The 12,836-nt window shown below is 38.5% G+C and overlaps 1 protein-coding gene across 14 annotated transcripts in view; it reads left to right on the plus strand.

Annotated features, from left to right (window-relative positions):
- Positions 1-12,836, plus strand: part of TAF4B (TATA-box binding protein associated factor 4b) — a 196,484-nt gene that overhangs the window by 23,314 nt on the left and 160,334 nt on the right. For all 14 annotated transcript variants that reach the window (XR_013525819.1, XR_008476036.2, XR_013525816.1 and 11 more), the window contains 2 exons: positions 6,400-6,561; positions 6,668-6,790. Coding sequence is in view for 8 of the 14 variants with exons in the window: in XM_008979636.5 (XP_008977884.1) it covers positions 6,400-6,561; positions 6,668-6,790 (285 nt within the window). In the remaining 6 variants the exon portion in view is untranslated. The remainder of the gene's footprint in view (positions 1-6,399; positions 6,562-6,667; positions 6,791-12,836) is intronic.

The raw sequence follows: 12,836 nt of genomic DNA on the forward strand, positions 1-12,836 counted from the left end.
CTTACCTCCTCCAGGTGATGGGAGTCAATTACTCTTCCTAAGATATTACTCCTCTCTTTCCTGCTGAATCGTGGTTACAAGGAACCAGAGTATAGTTATAGTGTCTATTTTATTTATTTAATTAATCTATTTTTGACAGAGTCTTCCCTCTCACACAGGGTGAAGCGCAGTGGTGTAATCTTGGTATTGCCTGTGTGTGTATACTTCACCTGTACCTCCTGCAGGCTATTCTGATATTTTACTAGACTCCTAGTTTCTGAGTCAAGACATACGTGATACAACCAGTGAATCCCATAGTCCTGGAACTATGCATCTTCTTGGAGCATGTGTAATCCCATGTTAGTGGATCAGACCCTCTTTTGGTGTTCCAAATTTTATTTAACCATACTGCTCACATTCTTTTCCTCTAACAGAAATTATGAGCAGTGAATCTGGTTTTAAACATCATATTTTTCTACTAATACCATTTATTGGCACTTAACATGCTTGATACCTTTTAAGGTGCCTTACATTCATCATCTTGCTTTATCCTTGTGACTATACTATAAGGAAATGTTATCTCCATTTTATATGAGAGGTTAAGAAGCTTGCCTGATTTATGCTAGTATGTGGCAGAGTGAGGATTTGAGCCTTTATCTGACTCTGGAAACTTCTTAATTACCTATGTACTGATTATCTCAAAACCTAGTGTATTTTTTTCTTAGGATAAATTCTTAGGAGACTGTTGGGCAAAGAGTATAAATTTAGGCCTATTGATAGCTACTATCATATTGTTTATGAAGAAGTTAACCACTTTAGACTATCCGTACTTGAAGTATATCAGTTTTTTTCATTGGATGTAGTTCTGAAAGATTGAGTACATAAATAGCACCACAGGTTAAAAAAATATATTGCAGAGAAAAAACATACTTAGTAACATGATATTAGATACTTAAGATTGCCATTTGTACATTATGGCTTTTCAGGACACAGAGCAAATTATGTTGTGCTGGGGTAACTGAACGAACTCCACTACTTCTTCAGGGCTCTTTTGGGAGCCAGTTTAGTGGTAAAGTGAGTTTCTTGGATATTACTTCTTAGAGTGTATTAGGGATTTTCCACATCTGTGGACTTTAATCTGTCCCCTGCCAGGTACAGCCACAATTCTATTTCTGTGCTCTCTGAATATTCATTGAAGTGGTAACAGTTCTAGAACACGAAAGCTTGTGTTCATTTACTTAGTAATTATAGTCAGTGAGCACTAATTATATTTGTAGTTAAAATATTTAAAAAATAGAGATGAGGTCTCACTCTGTTGCCCAGGCTGTTCTTGAACTCGTGGGGCCCAAGCAAATTCTCCCACCTTGGCCTCACAAAATATTGGGATTATAGGTATCAGCCACGTCACCCAGCCTATATTAGTAGTTTTTTTTTTTTTTAAGATGGGGTTTCACTATGTTGGCTAGACTGGTCTCGAATCCCTGATCTCATAATCTGCCCGCCTGGGCCTCCCAAAGTGCTGGGATTACAGGTGTGAGCTCGAGACCAGCTTAGCTAAAATGGTGAAACGTTGTCTCTACTAAAAATACAAAAATGAGCTGGGGATGGTGGTGGGGCCTGTAATCCCAGCTACTTAGGAGGCTGAGGCAGGAGAATCGCTTCAACCTGGGAGGTGGAGGTTGCAGTAAGCCCAGATCGCGCCACTGGATTCCAGCCTGGGTGACAAATTGAGATTCGGTGTCAAAAAAAGAAAAAAGACACTTTGAAGGGTGAGGGGGCATGGAATTTATTGGCGAAAAGGAAAAAAACTCAGCAAAGCGAGAGGGGTTTCTGTTTACAGTTTTTATAAAAGAGACAACCTGGATGAGGGGGAAATCTTTACTAAGCTTAAACTAAAACTTAGAATTTCTTTCAACTATGAATGTAGGCTTCAAACTATGGAACGATGGAGTACTATATTGTGTTAGTGTTAGCACATATCTATGACTTTGTCACAATAGAAATAATTGAAATTTGTGCATTTCCTCATGTTCATAGTTATCTTGAAATGCTCATACTAATCTGTCACTGATGTTTTTATATGGACCATTTATTTTTCCTAATTTAGGTTGATGCATATTTTAAGTTGGGCTGTTCCTTAGTGGTAGCCTAGAACAGTGGATATTAGTAAAGAAGGAAGTTAGGCCGGGCGCGGTGGCTCATGCCTATAATCCCAGCACTTTGGGAAGCCGAGGCAGGTGGATCACGAGGTCAAGAGATCGAGACCATCCTGGTCAACAAGGTGAAACCCCGTCTCTACTAAAAATACAAAAATTAGCTGGGCATGGTGGTGTGCGCCTGTAGTCCCAGCTACTCGGGAGGCTGAGGCAGGAAAGTTGCTTGAACCCAGAAGGCGGAGGTTGCAGTGAGCCGAGATCGTGCCATTGCATTCCAGTCTGGGTAACAACAGTGAAACTCCGTCTCAAAAAAAAAAAAAAAAAAAAAGAATGAAGTTAATGGTATCTGTCTACTTTAAGGGGTAAGCGTCTGTGTTTTAGGCATTGAAATAAGGAGTTAGAACTTAGAAGTGAGAGAGAAGATAGAACTCCTTGTACTTGATTGTAAGACTGTAAAGGCAGATGTATATGTTTAAAAATTTTGAAAGTATTTTCCTACTAGGCTTAATCTAGTAAATATAACACAAGAACTAGTTAGAAATCTTGTGTTCACTTGTATGTTGTATTTGATGAATATGTAGTTTGGCCCATTATTAGATTGGAATCTAATGTGCAAATAACTAGTATTTTTAATTAAATATAAATAGACCTAAAGTGATTGCTCTTTCAGCGAGGTACAGAAAATGACCCTCCTTGAAATGCAGTTTCATCTTATAAATTTCCATACAATTCATTGTACTGGCTCTGTGTAGAACTGATTTTCACACATTTATTTCACATATACTTCAGTCTGTTTTCCTCCTGTCTCCAAGACATGCCTAGTCATTGCCAGTGCATCTTGCAAAGCATTTATGTTACCTTTGGCTGGTCTATTGAGTCAAAGGCAGACTGAGTTTAAGACACTTTGGGCCTGGCTCGGTGGGTCACACCTGTAATCCCACCGCTTTGGGAGGCCGAGGTGGGTGGATCGCCTGAGGTCAGGAGTTCGAGACCAGCTTGGTCAACATGGTGAAACCCTGTCTCTACTAAAAATACACAAATGAGCCAGGGATGGTGGTGGGGACCTGTAATCCCAGCTACTAAGGAGGCTGGAGGCAGGAGAATTGCTTGAACCCAGGAGGCAGAGGTTGCAGTAAGCCCGGATCACGCCACTGCATTCTAGCCTGAGCGACAGAGGGAGATTTCGCCTCAAAAAAAAAAAAAAAAAAAACTTTCAAGGGTGAGGGGGAATGGAATTTATTGGGTGAAAAGGAAAAAAACTCAGCACAGCAAGAGGGGTTTCTCTTAGTAGGCCCCCATCTCACAGATTGAATTTTAGAGTCACCACACAGGAACAGGAGAGGCCAGGTTCCTCCCCACTACAAAGGGTGCAATCTTCCTGAGGCTCCTCCCCCAACCCCCACCCTCACCCCACCTCACCCCATCCCCAGTGCACAGGCGCATGGGAGATTCTTCTGGGACCTTTCGCCTTATCTTTTGCTGAATCTATCAAGATCATCAGGCATTAGATTCTCACGAGGAGAGTGCAGCCTAAATCCCCCTGCATGCAGAGTTCACCAGAGGGTTCATGCTGCTATGAGAATCTAATGGCTTTGCTGATCTGACAGGAGGTGAAACTCAGGCAGTAATGCTCACTTGCCTCCTGCTGTGAGGCCAGGTTCCTAACAGGCCACAGACCCATTTCTGCCTGTGGCACAGAGGCTGGGGACCCCTGTGGTAAGATACAGGTAGTAGCTATACTAGAAAGTGTTGTGAAGGACAGATTTTTTTTTTACTGGAGACCGGATAACATATTGACAAGGAAAGTAGAATGCTGTAAATGCCCCTTCTACTTACAAAGAACATTTTTCCTTACCTCACATTTCAGTTGGACTTTAGTTTGCTTCCTGAGGGAGGGGGACAGTATGGCCCCCAAGGAACCTTTCCCATCAGTCCTCAGAGGTGATCATAACCACCAGCTAAAATTTCAGATTGTACTTTCTCAAATATGGCAGTACAGAGTTAATTACTGATTGTGAGATAGACTTACTGAAGGAAGAGGCTTATTTACTGTATAAAAAACTAAAAATGTATTAGAAAAATCTCCAGAAGAATTCAGAAGAAACTAAGTGCTAGTTGTCTCCAGAGACAGGAGTAAGGATGCGAAAAGGAGGGAGACTTCTTTTCGAATGTTGCCTTTGAGGCTCTGTCTATATTTAACAAAAGTGTACTAATTTAGGGGTAATTTTTAATCTTATCTTTTTTGTTTAAAATTTAAATATTAGTTTTAGTCCTCATTAATCAGTAATTTAAAAATTTTATTGAAGTTTTTGCTAGGTGAACCTTTAGTTTACTTCTATTATTCTTATTCAGTTTTGGAATATGTTACAGCCTGTCTCATAAAATGAACTGAACAGCTTTCCCTATTGTGTTTTTCTAGAACATATTACATGAGACAGGAGTTATGCAAAAGTGTGGAAAAATCACATGGAAAGTATCTGAGCCTGGACTTGAGGGAGGGAGGTCTTTTTGGTTATCATTTCAATTTTTAAAATTTGTCTATTCTGGTTTCTGGGTTTTATGCTAATTCTGTCATTTCATGTTTTTCCAAAAATCCTTTTGGTTTTGTTTCAAATGTATTAGCCTATGGTATTTAATATTTTTATTATATATTATTATGAAATATACATGCAGACAAAAGGCTACATGTAATACATACGCACACATACGTAATATGTTCAAAAAAAATAATAGTAAAATGAAGGACCATATACCGCAAACCCACCCTAGGGCTACCATGTGTCCTCACCCCTCTCCTTTGATCAGTTCTCAGCATTTTGAATGTTCTTTCTGTTTGTAAAGAAAAATTTGTTTTTATGGAAATAGAGTCTTGTTATGTTGCCCAGACTAGTCTCAAACTCCTGTCCTCAAATAGTCCTACTGCCTCAGCCTTCCAAAGTGCTGGGATTGTAAGTGTGAGCCACTGCACTTGGCCTTCTTCCCATTTTTTACCCTCAGAACATTCTTGTCTAATATATGCACCAGTCTCTCTAATGTGGGAGATTCTGGTGTACATTCAGATTTACCTATTTTGACTATTATCTAAGGAAATTTTCTTGAAGATGATAGCAACTTAACCTTTTTGTGTTGCATGCTTGTAGAACATAGACATTTAAATTAAATGATGGTGCATTGTTCAGTTTTCTGTTTGAATTGTAAATACTATTCTTTATCTCTGTCCCCCAGACTTTTATGTTCTGTAACTTTTAGTGTTTGTCTTTAACTCTAAATTAGATCATTGCTTTATCTCAATGTGATTTTCTAAGTTACTACCTGACTTGTGATTTCTTGTATGAGCTTTTGTCCTGCAGGTGGTGCTAGAGTCACACCTTATTTTGATCACACCTTATTTTGGTGGTAGAAGAAACAACTAAAATTCTTTTCAGTGTGAGAATAAGATACCACATTTTATAATATTCTTCATGCTTACTTTAATGGTCTACATAAAAGCTGTTTATGCTGTTTATCTGAATGTTAGATAATAAGTAGATTGCTCTGCTTTATACTTAAGAAATAACAGAATATTCTATGTTCTCATATAAAGATTTTCAAATAGTTCTTAGAATATTAATACTATTTTTTTTTTTTGAGGCGAAGTCTCACTCTGTCGCCCAGGCTGGAGTGCAGTGGCATGATCTTGGCTCACTACAACCTCTGTTTCCCAGGTTCAGGCAACTCTCTTGCCTCAGCCTCCTGAGTAACTGGGATTACAGGCATGTGCCACCATGCCCAGCTAATTTTTGTATTTTTATTAGAGATGAGATTTCACCATGTTGGTCAGGCTGGTCTCAGACTCCTGACCTCGTGATCCACCCACCTTTGCCTCCCAAAGTGCTGGGATTACAGGCATGAGCCACTGCGCCTGGCCTTAATGCTATTTTTTGAGAACTTACTTGTTTTAGCACTGTTTTTCACAAAAATCCTAGGACAGCAAGTACTGTTCCTATCCCTGTTTTTGCAGAGAATAATCGGGATTAGCAGTAATAAGCAACTTGCCTGCAGTCAAAATTTGGTAGGCGGTAATGAAATGGTAGACAGGGTGAGAATGAAACCTAGATCTGCTAGACTCCAGAGTTCCTAGAACTGTGTTATATTGCTTTAGACTAGTAGAGTATAACATAAAAGCAAAGATGTCAAAATTAACTTGTCTGATGAGTGTGAAATGAGGTATTGACTAATGGATCAGAGTAATACATGCCTAAATATTTAATACCTGTAATTTCAGTCTGTGACTTTGCCAACCAGTGTTGTCACAGTAACTCCTGGAAAGCCAGTGAATACTGTAACTGCCCTGAAGCCTACAAGTTTGGGAGCATCATCCACCCCATCAAATGAGCCCAATCTTAAAGCAGAAAACTCAGCAGCTGTTCAGATTAATCATTCTCCAGTAAGCTCTTCCTTGTACCTTATATAAATCTAGTTCCTTGCAAGTTTTTTTGAATTGTTTGCTCACTAACACTTTTGTTTGCTTATATTTATATTTTCATATTTAGACAATGATAGAAAATGTGAAGAAATGCAAGAACTTCCTTGCAATGTTAATAAAACTAGCATGTGGTGGATCACAGTCCCCAGAAATGGGGCAAAATGTGAAGAAGCTGGTGGAACAACTTTTGGTAAGTAGTGCTATAAAATCCTGCCAGTTCTGGAAGAATCCATGTAACATGTTTTTATTGAGAAATGCATGTTTTTAAATAAGATTTATTTATTTATTTATTTTTGAGAGTCTTGCTCTGTTGCCCAAGCTGGAGTGCAGTGGTGTGATCTCGGCTCATTGCAACCTCTGCCTCTTGACTTCAAGCGATTCTTGTGCCTCAGCCTCCCAAGTAGCTGAGATTACAGGTGTGCAGCACCACACTCGGCTAATTTTTGTGTTTTTAGTAAAGACAGGGTTTTGCTGTTGGCCAGGCCGGTCTCGAACTCCTGGCCTCAAGTGATTTGCTTGCCCTGGCATCCCAAAGTGTTATGATTACAGGCATGAGTGATCAAGCCTGGCCTGTGATTTATTTTAAATGTAGTTCTTGATAAATTTTGTGTTTGCTTCTTGAAAGCTTTGTAATGACTATAAATCTTGGCTAAATAAACCTAATGTGTATTTCTTTTTAAAATTTACCTTTTATTTTTTATTGTATGTGTTTAAGGTATGCAGCATGATGTTTTTACGTATATATGTGTATATATAGATATACAGAAATTATATATATACATATATTATATATATGCATATATACATATAATTATATATATGTATATATATAATTTTTGTATTTTTATTGTATATATATTGTATATATATACATACATATATAATTATATGTATATATATATATAATTTCTGTACATCAGTCTTGCCTCCATTAGCCTACAAAGGGCCTTGGAGAGAAGGTTCATTATTTAGTCAATAGGAAGTTATTATTAGAGTTATGAAGGCTTGGCCGGGTACAGTAGCTCATAGCCTGTAATCCCAGCACTTCGAGGCAGGTGGATCACCTGAGGTCAGGAGTTTGAGACCAGCCTTGCCAACATGGTGAAACTTCATCTCTACTAAAAATACAGATATTAGCCAGGTGTGGTGGCACATGCTTGTAATCTCAGCTACTTGGGAGGCTGAGGCAGGAGAATTGCTTGAACCTGGAAGGTAGAGGTTGCAGTAAGCCAAGATTGCACCACTGCACTCCAGCCTGGGCGAGAGAGCAAGTCTATGTCTCCAAAAAAATAAAAAAAGAATTTTGAAATCTCAGAAAGTTAGGCTATCAATAGATAATAAAATTCAGTTCTCATATGTCCAGATAGACCCCAAACTTCGGGACCACAGACATTATTAATGCTCTTAGGCCTCACTTTCAAAAAGATTGTTGATGTTACAATGAGTGCCAAGATGCTGTGGCTTTTAGCTACCAAATTATATGCCTTTGGTTTCTTACATCCTTTTTTAGGTAAAATGTGTAGGTACACTAAAAAGAGTGAAGGTGGAAGTTAGCAAATATTTCATATTATATTCTTAAGACATGCTGAGGCTATAACAGACAAATGGACTTGGATTTTTTTGAACTACTATAATACAGAGATTTCTCTCACCACGTAATTAGAATTGAATTTTTCACATAAAAATTGTCCTTTTTCCCAGTAGAAAATGTGTATATTTCAGGCTGGGTACAGTGGCTCATGCCTGAAATCCCAGCACTTTGGGAGGCCAAGGCGGGTGGATCACCTGGGATCAGGAGTTCAAGACCAGCCTGGCCAACATGGTGAAACCTCGTCTCTATTAAAAATATGGAGAATTAGCTGGGCGTGATGGTGGGCACTTGTAATCCCAGCTCCTTGGGAAGCTAAGGCAGGTGAAATGCTTGAATCCAGGAAGCAGAGATTGTAGTGGGCCGAGATTGTGCCATTGCACTCCAGCGTGGGTGACAAGAGCAAAACTTTGTCTCAAAAAAAAAAAAAAAAAGAAATGTGTATATTTCAAGTATTATACAGCAAAAACAAGCGTAGTTTATAAATATTAAAATACCTTTACTACTATTTTTAATGTTGCCTGTAAGATGTTAGAAATAGAGCACACTTGAAATGGTTAGTTTTTCATTTGGGAAGATGTTTTTATTTTAGATGTCTAAAATGCCGTATACTAAGAAGTTTTTAATTCAGCTTTTGAGTGTCTTTTTAAAAGTAAACATTGAGCTTTTGTTTTCCCTTATCAAGGTATGCTAGTTTTGAAAGGAGATACAATGACATGGTTCTCTGAAGTGGAATACTGTAGGTGAAGAGACATGATGGAAAGGAACACACATATGCCATAAAATATTAAAGACTTTTTAACCACAAAATGTATGTGAATTTTATGGACAGTTAGGAGCAGTGAGGAATTAATCAAATATTGTTTCTAGTTTTAAGATCTGTTTACCTTAGAAAAACAAACAACAGGCTGGACAGGGCATCTCTGGAAAAAAAAAAAAAAAAAAAAGGCAGCAGCAGGTCAGGGACTTATAAATAAAATCCCACCTTCCCAGGACAGAGCACCTGGGAAAAGGGGTGGTTGTGAATTCCACTGCAGCAGAATTAAATGACCCTGCCCAGCAGCTCTAAAGGGAGCAACAGAGCTCCTAGCACAGACTTGAGGTCTGATGAGAGACAGACTGCCTCCTCAAGTGGCTTCCTGATCCCCATATATCCAAAAAGAAACTTCAAACAGGAGAGTTCTGGCTGATATCTGGTCGGTACCCTTCTGGGACGAACCTACCAGAGGAAAGAACAGGCAGAAATTCTTGCTGTTCAGCAGCCCCTGTGAGTGATTCCCAGGCAAGCAGGGTCTGGAGTGGATGTCCTGCAGTCCTGCAGGAGAGGGGCCTGACTGTTAGAAGGAAAACAAACAAAAAAAAAGAGAACGAAATAGCTTCAGCTTCAACAGAAAGATGTCCTTTCAAGACTCCTTCTGAAAGTCACCAACTTCAAAGCACAAAGGTAGAAAAACCCAAGAAGATGGGAAGAAACCAGCACAAAAAGGATGAAAACACCAAAAACCAGAATACCTCTCCTTCTCCAAGGGATCACAACTCCTCACCAGCAAGGGAACAAAGGTGGATGGAGAATGAGTCTGATGAATTAACAGAAACAGGCTTCAGAAGGTGGGTAATAACAAAATTCCCTGAGCTAAAGGAACACGTTCTAACCCCATGCAAAGAAACTAAGAACCTTGAAAATAGGTTTGACGAAATGCTAACTAGAATGACCAGCTTAGAGAACATAAATGACTTGATAGAGCTGAAAAATACAGCATGAGAACTTCGAGAAGCATACGCAAGTTTCAGCAGCCGAATCGATCAGTCAGAAGAAAGGATATCAGAAATTAAAGATCAACTCAGTGACGAGAAGGCAAGACTAGAGAAAAAAGGTGAAAAGAAATGAACAAAGCCTCCAAGAAATATGGGATTATGTGAAAAGACCTAATCTGCATTTGATCTGTGTACCTGAATGTGACTGGGAGAATGAATCCAAGCTGTAAAACACTCGTAAGGATATTCTTAAGGAGAACTTCCCCAAACTAGCAAGGCAGGCCAACATTCAAATCCAGGAAATACAGAGAACCCCACAAAGATATTTCTCAAGACGAGCAACTCCAAGGCACATAATCATCAGATTCACCAGGGTTGAAATGAAGGAAAAAATGCTAAGGGCAGCCAGAGAGAAAGATCGGGTTACCCACAAAGGGAAGCCCATCAGACTCAAAACAGATCTCTAAGAAGAAACCCTACAAGCCAGAAGAGAGTGGGGGCCAATATTCAACATTCTTAAAGGAAAGAACTTTGTTTTTTTTAATTTTGATTTTTATGTATATTATATATACATATATATATATATATATATATATATATATATATATATTTTTTTTTTTTTTTTTTTTTTTTTTTTTTTCTCGTGGCGACCCAGGGCTCCGGCTCCTTGGCTCCCAAGGAAAGAACTTTCAACCTGAAATTTCATATACAGCCAAATTAAGCTTCATCAGCGAAGGAGAAATAAAATCCTTTATGGAAAAGCAGTTGCTGAGAGATTTCGTCACTACCAGGCCTGCCTTACAAGAGCTCCTGAAGGAAGCACTAAAACTAAACATGGAAAGGAACAACTAGTACCAGCCACTGCAAAAACGTACTAACTGGTAAAGACCATCGGCACAATGAAGAAACTGTGTCAACTAGTAGGTAAAACAACCAGCTAATGTCAAAATGGCAGGATCAAATTCACACATAACAATATTAAACCTTAAATGTAAATGGGCTAAATCCCCCAATTAAAAGACACAGATTGGCAAATTGGATAAAAAGTCAAAACCCATCAGTGTGCTGTATTTAGAAGACCCATCTCATGTGCAAAGACACAAACAGACTCAAAATAAAGGGATGGTAGAAGATTTATCAAGCAAATGGAGGGCAAAAAAAAAGCAGGGGTTGCAATCCTAGTCTCTGATAAAACGGACCTTAAGCCAACAAAGATCAAAAGAGACAGAAAAGGACATTACATAATGGTAAAAGGATGAATACAGCAAGAAGAACTAATGATCCTAAATATATATGCACCCATTACAGGAGCACCCAGGTACATAAAGCAAGTTCTTAATGACTTACAAAGAGACTTAGACTCCCGCACAGTAATAGTGGGAGACTTTAACATTCCACTGTCAATATTAGACAGATCAGTGAGACAGAAAATCAACAATGATATCCAGGACTTGAATACAGAACTGGACCAAGCAGACCTAATAGACATCCACAGAAATCTCCACCCCAGATCCACAGAATAAACATTCTTCTCAGTACCACATCACACCTACTCTAAAATTGACCACATAATTGGAAGTAAATCACTCCTCAGCAAATGCAAAAGAATGGAAATTTTAACAACCAGTCTCTCAGATGACAGTGCAATTAAATTAGAACTCAGGATTAAGAAACTCACTCAAAACCACACAACTACACGGAAACTGAACAAACTTTTTCTGAATGACTACTGGATAAATAATGATATGAAGGCAGAAATAAAGATGTTCTTCGAAACCAATGAGAACGAAAACCAACGTAATAGAATCTCTGGGATACATTTAAAGCAGTGTCTAGGGGAAATTTATAGCACTAAATGCCCACATGAGAAGCAAGTAAAGATCTAAAATCGACAACCTATCTTCACAATTAAAAAAACTAGAGGAACAAGATCAAACAAATTCAAAAGCTAGCAGAAGACAAGAAATAACTAAGATCAGAGCAGAACTGAAAAGAGATAGAGACACAAAAAACCCTTCTAAAAAATCATTGAATCCAGAAGCTGTTTTTTTTTTAAAAGGTCAACAAAATAGACTGTTAGCCAGACTAATAGAAAAGAGAAGAATCAAATAGATGCAGTAAAAAATGATAAAGGGGATATCACCACTGATTCCATAGAAATACAGACTACCATCAGAGATTATTACAAACACCTCTATGCACATAAACCAGTAAATCTAGAAGAAATGGGTAAATTCCTGGACACTTACATTGTCCCAAACCTAAACCAGAAAGAAGTTGAATTCCTGAATAGACCAATAACGAGGTCTGAAGCTGAGCAGCAGTTGATACCCTACCAACCAAAAAAAGTCCAGGTCCAGACGGGTTCACAGCCAAATCCTACCAAATGTATGAAGAGGAGCTGGTACCTTTCCTTCTGAAACTATTCCAAACAATACAAAAAGAGAGAATCCTCCCTAACTCATTTTATGAGACCAACATCATCCCAATACCAAAACCAAGCAGAGACACAACTAAAAAAGAAAATTATAGGCCAATATCCATGATGAACATTGATGCAGAAATCTTCAATACAGTACTGGCAAACCAAATGCAACAGCACGTCAAAAAACTTATCCATCACACACACTCAGGTAGGCTTCATCCTAGGGTAGCCAGACTCGTTCAACATGCTCAAATCTATAAATGTGATCCACAACATAAACCAGAACCAAAAACAAAACCACATTATTATCTCAATAGATGCAGAGAAGGCCTTCAACAAAATTCAATAGCCCTTTATGCTAAAATCTCTCAATAAACTAGGTATTGATGGAATTAATCTCAAAATAATAAAAGCTGTTTATGACAAACTCGCTGCCAGCATCATACTGAATGGGCAAAAACTGGAAGC

This window comes from Callithrix jacchus, chromosome 13 (assembly GCF_049354715.1).
Source record: "Callithrix jacchus isolate 240 chromosome 13, calJac240_pri, whole genome shotgun sequence".
Taxonomy (NCBI): domain Eukaryota; kingdom Metazoa; phylum Chordata; class Mammalia; order Primates; family Cebidae; genus Callithrix; species Callithrix jacchus.